This window comes from Rhineura floridana, chromosome 18 (assembly GCF_030035675.1).
Source record: "Rhineura floridana isolate rRhiFlo1 chromosome 18, rRhiFlo1.hap2, whole genome shotgun sequence".
NCBI classification, from domain to species: domain Eukaryota; kingdom Metazoa; phylum Chordata; class Lepidosauria; order Squamata; family Rhineuridae; genus Rhineura; species Rhineura floridana.
In genome coordinates, this window is record NC_084497.1 from 23,990,072 (window position 1) to 24,006,579 (window position 16,508).

Consider the following 16,508-nt stretch of genomic DNA (forward strand, 5'->3'; position numbering starts at 1 on the left):
TGCTCCATCTAGCTCAGTATTGTCTACACCAACCGGCAGCAGCTTTCCAGGGTTTCAAGGAGAAAGCATTCCCAGCCCTGCCTGGAGATGCCAAGGATTGAATCTGGGACTTTGTGCATGCAAAAAATGTGCTCTGTCCCTGAGCTTCAGGCCTTTCTCTTAAATATTAGGAACACAGGAAACTGTCTTTGACCGAGTTGGTCCATATCGCTTGTTACTGTCTACCCAAACTAGAAGCAGCTGTCTAGGATTTCAGACAACACTCTCTCTCTCTCTCTCTCCCCCTCAAACCAACTTGGAAATGCCAGGGATTGAACCGGGGACCTTCTGTACACAAAGCAGATGCTCTGCCACTGAGCCACGGTCCTACCCTTGAAGAGCAAGTGGTCCAGCTGATCACTGCTGGACACAGGAGAGTGGATTAGATGAGCCTTGGTCTCAGTCAGCAAGGCAGGTCGTTCGTGTGCGCAAGATCTGTTCGCCCTGGCGAGTATGCGCGCAAGGAAGATGTTTATGACATTTACAAAATGTTGCTCCAATGTAGCACCCCCAGAAACTTGTGGAAGGGCGTAACCTACCATGTGGTAGTTGACCATCTCCTGCAGGCTGTCTCCAAACTTGTCCAGGCATTCCTGTAGAAGGAAGAGAGGTGTGGCACTCAGTTAAAACAAACAAACAGAAAGTGGCCTAGAAATAAAACTGGTAATTGGACATGGGACACATCTCTGTGCACCACCCTCTTCCAGCTGTTCACCTGCCTGTCCTTTTTTTCCTGGGCCACCTGACATCATTCTGTCGTCAGGTGACAGATAGGTGGGCAGCCATGCCCACCTGTCAGACTTGGCCTGCAGGAGACCAGGACCCAGTTTGTCATCCGGATCTGTTCTCCATCCCGGATTAAAAAAAGATAACCCTCATGTACACTGCCTTGAGTTCTTTGGGAGACTGATTGGGTACAATGTGATAAAGAAGGTGAACCCTAACCCTTTACATAACACCATGCCAGTGTTCAGTGCCCATTAGCTACTGGGCCAAGTTCAAGGTTCTAGTTTTGGTGTACAAAGCCCTATGCAGCTTGGGACCAGGATACCTGAAAGATCGACTTACCCCTTCTATACCCAGTTGATCATTCCTTTCTGCAGGTGAGGGCCTCCTGCAGATACCCTCTTATCAGGAGGCCTGTTCCACTGAACATAGGAAGTGCACCTTTAGTGTAGTGGCACCTAACCTTTGAATTCCCTGCCCTTAAATATTAGGCAGGTGCCATCTCTGTTATCTTTCCAGCACCTCCTGAAGACCTTCCTCTTTAAATAAGCCTTTTAAGTAGAGACCTTATTCCACTCTGCGTCTGTGCTGGAATTGCTTTTTAAGATGGTTTTAAAGTTGTTTATTAACTATGTTTTGTTTTACAATGTTTTAAAGCATTTTGCTTTTAAGACGTTGTAAAGTGCTTTTCATGTTTTTGTTTGCCGCCCTGGGCTCCTTCTGGGAGGAAGGGCGGGATACAAATTGAATAATAGTAATAATAGTAATAATAGTAATAATAGTAATAATAGTAATAATAGTAATAATAGTAATAATAGTAATAATAGTAATAATAATAATGTTCTGCGCAGGACAAGGTACACCATAATTTTCAAATAACATGGTGCTTCACTGTGTGACGTAAACAGGCAAATCCACCCTGACGTTCTCAGATGGGCAGCCCTGACCTTGGAACGGGCAACTCTGTCAAGTCTGGTTTCTCATTTTTCCAGTCCTGAGTTCAGATCTCCACATTCCCACATCAGTTTGCAATTTTATTTTTATGTCCTCATGAAAACTCATCAGCATTTTAGTACAAATTTCTCCAAATACCCATATGTTTGCATGCAATGCTGCCTAACAAAGTCGTATCCTCTGACATAACGCAATTTTTGTATGCCTTCTTCGCCAACATGTGCGTTCTTGTGTGCAATTTGACCCCAGTATTTTATTTATTTATTTATATATTGAATTTATTAGTCGCCCATCTGGCTGGCTGCACAGCCACTCTGGGCGACGTACAAAATAGGCATACAATACCTAGACATTAAAAATCTAAAAACAATGAAGATAAAATCTAGCCCCCCCCAAAAGCCTGCCTGAAGTGCCAGGTTTTCAAGGCCCGAAAGAAACTCATCATGGAAGGGGCCTGGCGGAGATCATTTGGGAGGGAGTTCCACAGGGTGGGGGCCACAACTGAAAAAGCCCTCTCTCTAGTCCTCACCAGTTTGGCTGTTTTGACTGATGAGATGGAGAGAAGGTCTTTTGAGGCTGATCTTGCTGGGCGGCATAGCTGATGATGCTGGAGGCGCTCCTTTAGATAGACTGGGCCGAAACCGTATAGGGATTTAAAGGTCAAAACCAACACCTTGAATTGGGCCCGGTAAGCAACTGGTAACCAGTGCAACTCTTTTAGTATATGCATGTAAAACTGCGTTGCAGAATTCGGAGATGCGAGGATTGCAAAGGACGGCTGTACAAAAGTGTGGATGAAGTAGGTTCGCCTTTGAATGCGAACTGAATTGAAATTCTTCCCCCATCCCTACTCTGAACATTATTTATTTATTTATTTATTGTATTTATTGTATAAGCGGCTTCTCCTAGTCCTGTCGATCGCCGTCCCAAAGGTACCGCCTCAATGCCTGCGCAGTTCTTTCCAGCCACAGCGCATCCTCCCTTTCCCAAATAGCGGATGCTTGCCGTCCTACTTCAGATGCGTCATCTCCGCTTTCTGGATTTTCAGAAAGCGATGCAATTCCTTGAGGCATCAAATGCCTCAGATATTTTTAGCTTAGTGAGGGGCGTCTCTGTGTGTGGGTTGCTTAAACAGGAGTTGCAAGATCCAGACGGCTTTATGGATTTCTCCTTTTTTACAAAAATGATGGATTGGTGCCTGCAGTTGCAGGAAGGATCATTTTGAACATGTCCAGTTTGGGGCCTTTGTTTGCAAAACGTTCAGTATTCATCTGGACGAGGTATCAGACTGACGATAATTTTAATTAAAACAGGCTTTTGCCCAGTGAAAAACGTTCACGTATTCTGCACGTGGCCAGTTTTGTTTTGTTTCTTATCTCGCCTCGTCAGGTACTGTAAGTAGTTGTTTGTACATCCAGGGAAGACTTTTAATTCCACTTAGCCCTGATGCCCCCAGACCTGGCATTAGGGTAACTTTAAGGGTAGGGGATGGTCCTTTGAGGATGTGATGCTGACAATTCTAAGCTCTCAGATTAGCCTCACCTAGAAACTGTGGTGCAAATGTCATTGCCACTGTTTAATGTCACATGTATTTCATTTTCTCCCCACCCCCAGGGCACTCTTCAGTGGCTAGATGAGCTATGAGCCTTCTCAGGAGTTTGGATGGCACCTAGGTATTTGAGAAATGCACCCATCCGTACATTTTAGAAGGATATGCCATCCTTTCCAAGGTTTGTGCAACATGAAGGAAGTCTGTTGTGGTGCTGAAGGGCCGTTTTATCCCGCTGCGCAGCGCGATCCTATGTCTGTATATTTAGAAGAAATTCCTATCAGCGTTCAGTGGGATTTACTCCCCAAGTAAGCGTGCTTAGGATTGCAGCCTTCGGTCGATGACAGGTGTAACCTGGGAAGCTGTCTTATACCGAATGGGACCACTGGTTCGTCTAGTTCAGTGTTGTCAGACACTGCGTGATTCTTAATTGTATTTTTATGGCTTCTTTTACTTCTGATATTTTATTGTATTAAAATTTGCATTCCACAGAATTCAAACTGTAATACAAGAAAACCCGGCGTAAGAAATGAAAGATGCAATGCACTGATTGATTCCGTGCTAGACATTTTGGGGAACTGCGCCCGTCAGTGCAAGACAAGGTAAACGGACTAATGGGACTAAACCAGTGTGCTTCAACCTCGGGTTCTCAGATATTGCTGGACTACAACTCCCATCATCCTCGACCATCTGTTAAGATGGCTGGGGAATGTTGGGAGTTGTAGTTCAGCAACATCTGGACCCTTGCTGGGTGGCCTTGATCTCTCCGCCTAACCTGCCCCATCGAGTTCTTGTGCTGAGGGGGTAGGCACTCTGCACATGTTCTAAAACAGTGGCTCCCACACTTCCCCCCCCCACAGAGCACTTGAAAATTGCTGAGGGTCTTGGCAGACCGTTTAATGATTTTTTTCCACCTGTGGTAGCCATTACAGTGCACAGTGCCAGATATCTTTAACTGCGTTTGGCTTACTTCTTTTATTCCTTACACTGTAGTTTACTGTGCAGTAGGGCCCCACTTTTCAGCCGCCCGCTTTTCGGTGTTCCGCTAATACGGCAGCTAAAATTAGAGTAAGGCCCCACTCATACGGCGCTTGTTCCGCTTTTACGGCATTTTTCAGGCGTCAGGCACCATTTTATTGAAGGAGTTCCACTTTTTGGGGGGTTTTGCTTCTCGGCAGGGGTCTGGAACATAACCCGCCATATGAGTGGGGCCCTACTGGATTCCACAGTGGGGCCCTACAATCTGGATTTCACAGAATTCCAGTTGCAAATGTTCTTCACGGCCAGACCGTGTGAAGCTTGAGGAGCACCACTGGTCCAAAGGCCCTCACCTTCTAGTACAACTCCTTGGACTGCTAGTCCTTGCCGCCCACTTACCGAGATCATTTCATCTTTTTTGCATTGCTGCGATAGGTCCCGGACCCCGCCGACAAAATGCTTGTTGGTGATGATGTAGGCCTTCCCGGCATCTATCATGTTGCTGCATAGCTTCACCAGCTGAGAAGGAAAGATGTCAGTGTGGGATATAAGGAGGATCACTCAGATACAGACACATCAATAACTCTCTCTCTCACACACACACCCTTAACAAAAACATCCTTTTTTTAAAAAAAATGACAAAATTTATAGAACACTTACTAGAACAAAAGTCCTCTAAGTCAGGTATGGGGAACCTTTGGCCTTCCAGATGTTGCTGAACTACAACTCCCATCATCCCTGGCCATGGGCCATGCTTGCTGGGGCTGATGGGAGTTGCAGCTCAACATCATCTGAAGGGCCAAAGGTTCCCTGCACTTGCTTTGAGCAGTTTGTAAGATAGTCTGGAATATTCCTTTTGGGAGGAAGGGTGGGATATAAATCTAATTAAGGAAGAAGATTTAAAACGGCTTTTTAAATTCTGTACATATTGTTAAGGCTTTTGGCTATACAATAAAGTTTCGATTCGATTCGAGATTTAAAACCAGTTACATTAAAAATTAAAATACAACATAAAATCATTACTTTTAAAACACTTGCTACTAAAATCACCAGTCAAAAATTACATGCCTGGGCAGACTTATTGGAACAAATATGTTTTTAGCAGGCGCTGAAAAAGTACAGGCAAAGCACCTGTCTAATATCAACGGGCAGGGAGTTCCAAAGGATGGGGGCTGCCACACTAAAAGATCAATTTGTTGTAAGCGCAGGACAAATATGATGTGGCAGCACTGTGCCAGTGCCAGTTCTGCACATCGAAGCGGTCGAGTGGGCGCATATGGGGGGAGAGGTTCCTTCAAGTAAAAAATGCCCGACACGTGACAATGTTTTGTAATGGTGCTCCTTGTTAGAGTCAGCCTTGGGAGTGTTTTTCTTCCTTTCTTTTGTTAGTTTTTGCTGAAGTCAATATTTTTATTGGGAAGCTGCCTTGAGTTTCAATTTCACCATGGAAAGGTGAGGTTTAAATGTCTAAACAGATCAGTAAGTTAAAAAAGACCCCGTGAGGTGTTTGGTGCCTCTCAGGGCAGTAACACAAGTAATTTTGGAGTCTTCTTGCACTGAACAGACTTATGCGGGAGGCTCCTTAGATCATGGGTGGCGAGCCTTTTACAGCATCCACACAAGCCCTCCCAAGGCCACACCCCCTCATTGGCCTTGCTTCACATCCTCCTTGAGAGCTTCTCCCTGCCTGGAATGTGTCTTTGGGCTCTGAAAATGCCTCTTTCTTCCTTGGATAGAAAGGGTTATTCTGCAGAAGAAGGCCTATTGTACAAAGGTACAATTTACATCTGTTGCTCTACACCTTTTGGCCACTGGCCCCGCTCACTCCTGGCATGTGCCCCAGGGGTGTAGTCGTCCAGGGTCTCAGGGGGTCTTAGACCCCTTACATTTTGGGGAGCAGGCTCCCAGCAGGGTCCCTATATCTCCAGGATCCTACGAGCCAATCAGCATGAGAAGGGAGTGTATTAGCCACCAAGAAGAGTCTTCTAGCATGCTTCCTTGTTTTTTCCTGCTGACTGGGGCCAATCAGAATGAAAAGAGGTGAGTTAGCCACTGAGAAGACTCTTTTCAGTAGCTAACCCTCTCCTCTTTCATGCTGATTGGCTTCTAGGGACGTCCGTTGTTTTGGGAGAAGGCATTAATAAGGATCTCATTCTCAGCCAGCGGCAAAAAAATGACAGAGGGGTGTAGCTGTGACTCTCATGAAGGGACCCTGCACTTCTGAATTTGCCACTACCCTACTGTGTGGCCCCTAGAAAGTTGCCCAGGAGAGAATGTGGCCCTCTGGCTTAATAAAAGTTCTGCACCCTTTTTTGTTTTTAATTGAATGTCTGTCTGATAGGGGGCAAAGAGACTTGCCCAAGGCTGAGGAGTAGGTACAAGTCAGAGCTGGCGCGCAGAATAATATCTGACTGCCTCTCTTGTTCTCGTCACTCCTGTCGCCTGGCCAGGCTGAGATTGGGTGCTGGCAAAGTTCTTTGCACTGTTGCATCCGATTCCAGGGAATGAGAAGCAAACAACTGCAGCTCCCGGCCACATCTGGCTCCCAGATGGACACCAGCAAGGCTTGGAGGAAGCCTCTGGAAAGGAAAGGAAAGCTGTTCTGCAACGTGGCAGTTTCTGCAAGGCCGTTTCATCCTCACACGCAGCAGAACTAGCTGAGTCTCCTTTGCTTTGAGCACACTTTAGAGGAGCAGTGTGTGTGTGCTGGGGGTGTGTGTGCAGCTGGGAACTCCTGAAATGTTATTACAATCGTAGCAGAACGCAAGAAATCCCACTGCAACAACTGGAAGCAGCAGAGCTGGGGCCGGCCAGGGGTGTAACATTAGGCGGGGAGGAAAATGTAACTGCTTCAAAACATCTGAGATGAAGAGACAGTGTGTGGTTAGAGTGTCACTCCAGGAGCCGGGAGGCCCGGGGTCAAATCTCCACTCAGTCGCAAAGCGCACTTGGGCACCTTGGGCTAGTCACCAACTCCCAGCCTGGCCTACCTCAGAGGGTTGTTGTGAGGATGGAGGGGGAAGAGGGGAGAAGCACAGATGCCCCCTTGAGTTTCTTGGAGGAAAAGGCAAGATACAGAGGCAATAAATTAAGTGAATGGAAGCAAGGGGCTTCCAGGATACATACATCAGGCATCAGGAACAAAGCACTGCTGACCAGTGTTTGTGTGCACACCAAAGGGGCCTGGAGATCCATAGCTTAGGGGAAAGACCTTCTGCTTTGCATCCAGAAGGCCCCTGGTTCAACCCCTGGTATCTCCAGGTAGAGCTGGGAGAGCCCCCCTGTTTGAAACCCTTGGAGAGCTGCTGCCAGTCAGTGTAGACAATACTGAGCTAGATGGAGCAAGGTTCTGACTTGGTATAAAGGCAGCTTTCCTGTGCTCCTGTTTAAATCAGCCCTTTATTCAGAACCATGAGGACTAGAACCTTGCTTTATGTTTAGGGAAAGAGCCACAGCTCAGTAGCACAGCATCTTCGTTGTATGTAGACGGTCCCTTGTTCAGTCCCCGGCATCGCCAGGTATGGCTGGGAACGACCCCCATCTGAAACCTGGGGCCCTTTGGATGTTGTTGGACTCCCAACTGCCATCAGCCTCAACCGGCACGGCCTAATGGTCAGGGAGGATGGCAGCTGTAGCTCAGCAATGCCTGGACGGCCACCGGTCCCCCCATTCCCTGATCTAAGAAGCAGCATTCCCTACTGCAGGCAAAAGATGGAAGGAAGAGTGCCTCTGTTGAGAAGAGGCATTCTCTCCCGAGAGCAGGGAATGCCTCTTCTTAGACAGAGATGGGAGCAGGAGGAGAGATGTTGCTCGACTCTTAATGCCCATCAGCCCCAACCAGCACAGCCAATGGTCAGGCAGGATGGAAGTTGCTGTGTAGCAGCATCTAAGGGGGCTCTAAGTTCACCGCCTGTCGTCGGATTTCTCTCGCCTCCCTGTGGATGAGCTTCCCCAGCTTACCTTGTCAAGCTTGGCTTCGATTTCCACAACATCCGTTTCTACCTCATCTATGGTCGCCCTGCAAGGAGAAAAGATGGAGGCGTCGGCACCTGCTTGAAACCACATGTGAACATCAGCTTATCAGGGGACTGGAGGCAGGCAGGCTGAAGGCAAGGCAGAGCTCTACAAAGGGAATGCCAACAACCAGGTGCACATGGAGACAGGACCAGCCCTAGGTCAGTGTGGCAAAGTGGCTAGTGTGTCCAACTATGACATAGTAGACCAGGGTTCAAATCCCCAAAGATCAACCCCACATAATCCATGTTGGGAGTAAAGCATCAATCCATTTTACAAGCAACCTGAATGTGGAGGGCAATAAAGACAGAAAGACAATTTATTCTTCACTCTGACAATTCCTCCTCTAAAGTGTCTGTTGCTTTTGCAGGCTTTGCTCCTTCCCTTCATCTCTTCTCTTCCTGTCTTTGTTCCCAGTTAGTGAGTCGTGGCTCCCTGAGGCAAGCCACACGACTGCTTCAGTATGTACAATTTTGTAGTAATAAACCTTACGTCTCTTGATTCTTTCCACTACCAGTCTTAACAGACTAGTTATTTCTGTCCTCCATTGCAATATATACCTACCAAAAACTCATAACAATCCAGCCTACAGAGCATCACAACTGGGGGTTCCCAATACATTACTATGCACAATACCTGAGGTGCTATAAAACATCAGTCCACCCACTTGACAGTGACAGAACAACGTCCCCTGACCTCATTATTGTTGGACTCCAACTCTCATCATTCCTGGCCACCGTCCATAATGGCTGGGACTGATGTGAGCTGTAGCATTACCCCCCCAAAAAAAACTCATTTGGAGGGCACTCAGTGGGGGAAGGAATGTTGGACAAGGTGAACCATTGGCCTCACATAGGAAAGCAATGTTGATATTTTCAGAATCCATCCTATTCTTATGATTGAAATGTGTTTTAATTCTTTCTTATACTGTATTTTAGATTTTGTAACACATCCTGGGACCTACTGGTGAAGGGTGGGCAATTTAATAATAATAATAATAATAATAATAATAATAATAATAATAATAATAATAATAATAATAATAATTTTATTATTATTAACGACAACAATAACAATAATCTTCATTGGGAGGTTACGAAGGCAGAGAGCTGAAGAGGCTTTTTAAAAGTCAGCATTCCAGACATCAGTGCACAGAAAAGGAATTTCCAGGTCAAATCTCCCAGCTCTGGAAATGCAGGAAGCCAGCAGCCTGCAGATCATTCCTTTAGGAGAACTTGATTATCAGTTCCTTTCACGGGCTGCAGAACCAGCGACATCCCAAGCACTGGGAGCAGCAGCATGAATTAAGTCGTCGGGAGTTGGGAGAGTGTGAGGAAGTCCTCGCCGAGGGGGGGCAAACCTGTGTCAGGGCTGTACCAGTTCAGACTGCAAGTGTGGGGCTTGCGTGATCGAATGCCCCTGCGCAGCAAGGAGAACCTGACAGCCAGCCTATCCTGGGGCAGTGGATCCCATTGTTTAACTAAGTGCTGGGTGGCCTGTTTGAAGTGAAAGATTTATTTGGGTATACATTTTCTCATCAGTCTGCTCGCCAGCGATCAGGGATGCTTATGGAGAGGGCATCAGAAGAGCCTGCTGGGTCAGGCCAAAGGGGGCCCATCTGGTCCAGCATCTTTTTCTCACAGTGGCCAACCAGATGCCACCATGGGAAGCCTGAAAGCAGGACCTGAGCGCAAGACCAACTCTCCCCAGTTGGGATTTCCAGTGACCAGCATTCAGAAGTCTGCCGCCTCCGACAGCAGAACATACAAAGAGCCCTGCCGGATCAGGCCAGTGGCCCAACTAGTCCAGCATCTTCTCAAAGTGGCCAACCAGATTCCCAGTATGGGAAGCCTGAAAGCAGGACCTGAGCGCAAGAACAACTCTCCCCACTTGGGATTCCCAGCGACCGGCATTCAGAGGCATCCTCCTCTATGTATTTGTCTAATCTCCCTTTAAAGCCATCCAAGGAGAGAATGATGAAGAGAGCCTGGTTGCTAGATCCGGCCAGTGGCCCATCTACTCCAGCATCTTCTCACAGTGGCCAGCCAGATGACCCAATGGGAAGCCCACAAGCAGGACCTGAGTGTTATAGCAGCTCTCCCCACCTGTGATTCTCAGCAGCTGGTATTCAGAGGCATCCTGAGGTAGACCATCCTAACACTGGCACCAGCCGTACCCTCTTCCAGGACACTACGTCCTATTTCCATCCCTTGGCTCTTCATTCTACATACCCACACAGCATTTTGTAGCCACTATGCATGTTCAGTCCTCCTTGGAGTTTCCCCCCTTAGGTTTTATCTCCCAAAATATTTTTCCTACTTGTGCAAAACCTTGGGATTCTCCCAAACATGCCAATACCTCCCTCTTGTTTCTAGCAACGTGGCTCCCAAATGTTTTTCCCCCACGGACCACTTGAAAATTGTTTAGGGTCTTGGTAGACCGTGAAATGATTTTTTTTCTGCCTTGTGTAGCAATTGTAATGCACTGGGCCAGATTTGGTATGATTGTTTTCCATTGCATTCTTATTGCTTCTCTCACTTCTTACATATTGTCTTTTATTTATATCACAATTTCTGTTCCATAGCATTCAAATTGCAAGACGACAGAAAAGACCATAAAAAGAAGAAATAAAAATACAATGGAAAATCAACATGCATATTTAACACCATGGATGGATGTCTCCTGTCTTCAGCCACAAGCATGCCACAGACCACCGGATTTAAGCTCGTCCACAGACCAGACTGGGAATCCCTGGTCTACAGGCTCTAGTTTGCCTCCATAACCATTGGCACTCAGCACCAGAGTTTGCTATTACAGGAAGTGATTGCATCTCACGCACACAAACATAAAGGTATAATAATAAAAGTAAATCCCGGCCAACCTGTGTTATTGCGAAACAAGCAAAGGATCTGTCCTACCTCGTATGGAAGAAGGCATTCCCCATTCGATATGGCTAAAATGCTTCCAACATCGGGTCCTGTTTGCAATCCAAATGGGCCAGACCCCCAAAGACACCCCTCTTTCCCCACAATACAAAAAGTGGAAACCAAACAGAAGGAGTTGATCTTGAAGAGCTGCCTCGCCTCTCTCCCCGATCTCCGCTCCAGCAGACAAAACAATCTGCCTTGGGACACAGGAGAAGACATCCTGGCTACGCTCGTGAAGGTGAATCAGCACCTCAGGAGTATGTGCTTCATAGTCAACACCCCAGCATCAACTGTGAGGTGGAGCCACGTGAATATGTGTGACATCTGAGCTCTTCCTCGTGTGCTTTGAACACCTTTCCTTTCGCAACCTCGTCTTCAAAGACTGTCTGCTTGCAGCATGCTGTTATTTAAGCCTAAGTACAATTGTGATTGTAAAGATACTGTCATGCGCATCCCATTCTGCAAGTGGTTCAAGGTTCCAGCACATACTGTGAGCTTGGTTTCTTTGGAATGAAGGTCACAGGAGACGCTGGGCCCCTCCAGACAACCTATTTATTGAGCATTAGTCCTGACTTGCTTGCAGAAAGCTTACGTAGAGGCTAGACTATGGCTGCGTATGCACCGCACATTTCAAGCACATTTCCCCACACCTGAAAGAATAATGGGAACTGTATTTTTTTAAGGGTGCTGGGAATTCTGGCTTGGTGATGGATAAACTACAGTTCCCAGAATTTATTTATTTATTATTATTTATTTATTATTTGATTTATATCCCACACTTCCTCCCAGCAGGGGCCCAAGAATTCTTGGGGGGGGAGTTAAATGTGTGTTAAATGTATGGTGTGCATGCAGCCTCAATCCAGTCTTGACTGAGCCTTCATTTTGAATTGTCCGTGGGAAGGTGATACAACAATGAGCATCCATCCTGACTGATCTGCACTAAGCTTACACAGCAGTGAGATTATATCTCGTCTTTACTGAGCATTTTGTTCCAATTTATTTGTGGGCCAGTTACGCGACAATGAGTATTCATCCCAATCTGCTTATAGACAAGGCCAGCATCAGGCATGCTGGGGCCCTTGAGCACCAGCCTGCCCAGGGCCCTGCCCCCCCCACATGCCCCCCCCCACATTTCCCTTGAAGTGAATGCTGGCTGCTGTGTGCAAGCATGCCTGCCATTAGCCCCATAGGGAAGCTTCGGCCGCCATTTTGGTTGACGGCAGGCATGCACCCGCAGCACAGCCAACATTTAGTTCAAGGGAAAGGTAGGTAGGGCGTGCAGGTGGGCGTTGCGGGCCTGCATGGAAGTAGGGGGGTGCCTGGGAGCTCACTCTCTGCAATCTGCTGCAGGGTCGGGAGCCGACGCTGCCGCGGATCGCAAAAGGGAGCACTACCACCCATTCACCCTGTGGGGCCCACTAGGGCCCAACCGGTCCACCCTCTGGTGCCAGCCCTGCTTATAGGGTGTATTTACACTGAGAAGTACAGATGGGGGAAGATTTCAGTTTGTGCCACAATTTGGAGCGAACCCGGTTCACATTCAACAGATCGTGCTCGGATAGGAATTAATTTTATTCATTTTTTAAAATTTATTTATATTTTATTTATTTATATCCCACTTTTTTTCCCTCCAAAAAGCGCAGGGTGGCATACATATTCTCCCCCTCTCTATTTTATCCCACAACAACCCTGTGAGGTAGGTTAGGTTGAGAGGCGGTGACCGGACCAAGCTCATCCAGTAGCTGAGTGGTAATTTCAACCCTGGCCTCCCAGGTCACAACCACTTTGCCACACTGGCTCTCTCACACAGACAAGTGGATTAAGATTAGGGATGGGATACGTTGCCCGGTGCTGGTTCGAAAGCATTCCGTCGACCTAACAAGCTGGCATTGATTCAAGTTTGTTCTGTATCCGCTAGCTGGTGCTTTTACTGATCTGTGTTTTGTTTACTAGGAAAAAATATTGATATTAATATCAATGTTTTTAAAGGAAATAACAATATTTTGAAGGAAATATCGATACATTATTCTTACAATCAATATGTTAGAGGCAGGGTTATTTTAAATCCATTTTCAAAAATAGCAATGGAAATTCGCAGCATTACAATCCAATCCTCAGCTACTGAGAATAAGTGAATTATGGAAAATTCTGTACCAAGTCCAACTTGGGCGGAATTCTAGCACATCCCTAGATTTAAGATTGCGTGTCTATGGACCTTTCATTCTGAACATGGTTCACTTCAACTTAGTTTTCTTTTCGCAAAGTTTGACGGCTTTCTAAGCTTTCTTGTTTATTATTATTTTCTAAAAGTTTCTAGCTGCTTGATGTGACTTGCTGCACTCATTCAAAACTCTTTACTAAAAGGCCCTGGGAGTAGCAGTACTTTATTCATTTAGTTGAACTTCTATGCTGCTTTTGTCACAAGTGACCTCAAAGCGGTTTACATACAAATAAATAAGTCACATTATTACACATTACAAATCAAACCACAATTGACACAATTAAACATCAACCTGATTACATGCCACCCCCTTCCTGGGAAACTGTAGCAAGAAAATGGGGACAGCCATCTCCCCACCCCATACCTAGGGCAGCTCCAGACAGTCCATGTTTTGCAGGAGGGATTTGGGTACACACCAGAACTTCGGGCGTGCACAAATGAAGTGGATTAAAGTGCTCTGTCACTCTAATGCAATATATCCATTTTCCCCCTTTTGGACAAACCACAATTCACCCACCCACAAACCCCAGTTTGCACAGCCACCAATCCCTGGCCTTGGAGAGCCAAAGCAGCCATGGGCACGCATCCTTCATTACAAAGGGCCGTCAGAGGACAGGCTTCTATTTATTGGAGTCCTCTTTTTGAAGGGAAAGATAAAAACCTCAAGAAGGAACAACCCAGGAGCCCATCAGCTGTTGGCACCTGGGCAGCAGGCAAACAAATCACCTAGCCACAATCTTCCACACTATAGAGAGATGCATTACATGTCTATTTTAATTATCGCCATTATTTTCCAAATATGCATCTCTACGTACAGACTAGCACACACAGGTTTTATGCAGATCTGTGCCCTATTTTGTCCCATTGCTTTGGTAGATCTGTTCCTCTCTTTCTGGCATTATATAATTGGCCACCCAGGAGCTGCTGCTGCCAGTCAGAGGTGACAGTACTGGCCTAGATGGATCAATAGACCATAATAAGGTAGCTCCCTACGTTCATAACGCTAGGTGGCAAAGCATCTGCTTTGCATGCAGAAGGGCCCAGGTTTAATCCTCGGCATCTCCAGGTAGAACTCCTGTCCCAGGTTCGTCTCCAGTTTGGAGGATCAAGCAGCAAGTCACAATGAGAAAGACCCCGGAGAACTGCTGTCAGTCAGTGCAGGCAATACTAAGCCAGATGGGCAAGTCGTCTGACCTGGTCTAAAACAGCTTAGTAGGTTCCTAAGCGAGAAAAATGGCTTCCTAGAACATTAAGAGGATCATGGGCACTAGTGCGGTGGCAACTTCGCAAGTGCGGGGTCCCTTCACAGCCACCACCACCCTTTTTTTGCTGCTGGGTCCATAATGAGATCCTTACTCATGCCTTCTCCCACAGCAACAGACATCCCTATAAGCCAATAAGAATGAAAGGGGAGAGTGCTAGCTACTGAAAAGAGTCTTCTCAGTGGCTGACTCACCTTCTTTCACTCTGATTGGACCCAAACAGCAGTAACGGATAAGGAAGCATGTTAGAAGACTCTTCTCAGTGGCTAACCTCTGCAAGGGTGGGGGACCTATTAAACTGGTCCGCCCCCGGAGATTAATGGATCCTGAGGGTTTCCAAAGGGCTCTGGGGGATTTTCCGACTGAGAAGACTGGCGCTCCTGTTGAAGCTCTGGTTGAACTGTGGAATACGGAGATGACCCGGGCGGTTGACACAATCGCTCCCATGCGCCCCCTCCTATGCAGAGCTCATGCAGCCCCATGGTATACCCCGGAGCTGAGAGTGATGAAGCAAGAGAGGAGGAGGCTTGAGTGCAGATGGAGGCAGACTCCCGACGAATGCAATTATGCCTTGGTAAGTGCCTGCTCTAAGCGATATACAGCAGCGGTGAGGGCAGCAAAAAAGAGATATTTTGCTGCCAGTATTAAGGCATCACTCTCCCGCCCAGCGGAGCTTTTTAAAACTGTACGAGGGCTTTTACATCTTGGCCCTCAGGATACTATAGATTCATCTGTAGCCCACTGTGATGAGTTCGCTGGACACTTCCAGGACAAGATCGCTAGCATTCGTCGGGACTTAGACTCCAATATTATAGCAGCTGGATTCAATGAAGCATCCAGAACACGGTCTTGTCCTTATTTATTGGATGAGTTTCAGTCTGTGCAGCTTGAGGATGTTGACAAGATCCTTGGACTGGTGCGGGCGACCACGTCGGTGCTGGATCCTTGCCCCTCTTGGCTGGTGAAAGCTGGTAGGACCGGAACTGCCGACTGGGCCAAGGAGGTAATCAATGCCTCTTTGCGAGAGGGAATGGTCCCTGACTGCCTAAAAGCGGCGGTAGTGAGACCACTCCTGAAGAAACCCTCCTTGGACTCAGATAACTTGAACAACTATAGACCTGTGGCGAATGTTCCGTTCCTGGGCAAGGTTCTGGAGCGGGTGGTGGCCGGCCAGCTCCAGGGGCTCTTGGATGATACTGATTATCTCGATCCGTTTCAATCCGGTTTTAGGCCTGGGTTTGGTACCGAAACAGCCTTGGTCGCCCTGTATGATGACCTTTGTCGGGAGAGGGACAGGGGGAGTGTGACCCTGTTGATTCTCCTTGATCTCTCAGCTGCTTTTGATACCATCGACCATGGTATCCTTCTGGGAAGACTCACGGAGTTGGGAGTTGGGGGTACTGCTTGGCAGTGGCTCCGCTCCTACTTGGTGGGTCGCCACCAGAAGGTAGTGCTTGGGGAACATTGCTCGATACCCTGGACTCTCCATTGTGGAGTCCCGCAGGGATCGGTTCTGTCCCCCATGCTTTTCAACATCTACATGAAGCCGCTGGGTGCAGTCATCAGGAGTTTTGGAGTGCATTGTCACCAGTATGCTGATGACACGCAACTCTATTTCTCCTTTTCATCTTCTTCAGGTGAGGCTGTTAACGTACTAAACCGTTGCCTGGCCGCGATAATGGATTGGATGGGAGCTAACAGACTGAAGCTTAATCCAGACAAGACCGAGACGCTGTTAGTGAGTGCCTTCTCTGCCCAGATGGTGGATGTTCACCCTGTTCTGGATGGGGTTACACTCCCCTTGAAAGAACAGGTTCGTAGCTTGGGAGTTCTTATCG

At 47.2% G+C, this 16,508-nt stretch overlaps 1 protein-coding gene across 1 annotated transcript in view; it reads right to left on the reverse strand.

Moving 5' to 3' along the window:
* ACAP3 (ArfGAP with coiled-coil, ankyrin repeat and PH domains 3) overlaps window positions 1-16,508 on the reverse strand; it is a 143,464-nt gene that overhangs the window by 67,367 nt on the left and 59,589 nt on the right. The window contains exons 2-4 of the mRNA XM_061600839.1: window positions 8,207-8,264; window positions 4,646-4,765; window positions 579-632 (exon numbers count right to left, since the gene is read on the reverse strand). Of these exons, the coding sequence (XP_061456823.1) occupies window positions 579-632; window positions 4,646-4,765; window positions 8,207-8,264 (232 nt within the window). The remainder of the gene's footprint in view (window positions 1-578; window positions 633-4,645; window positions 4,766-8,206; window positions 8,265-16,508) is intronic.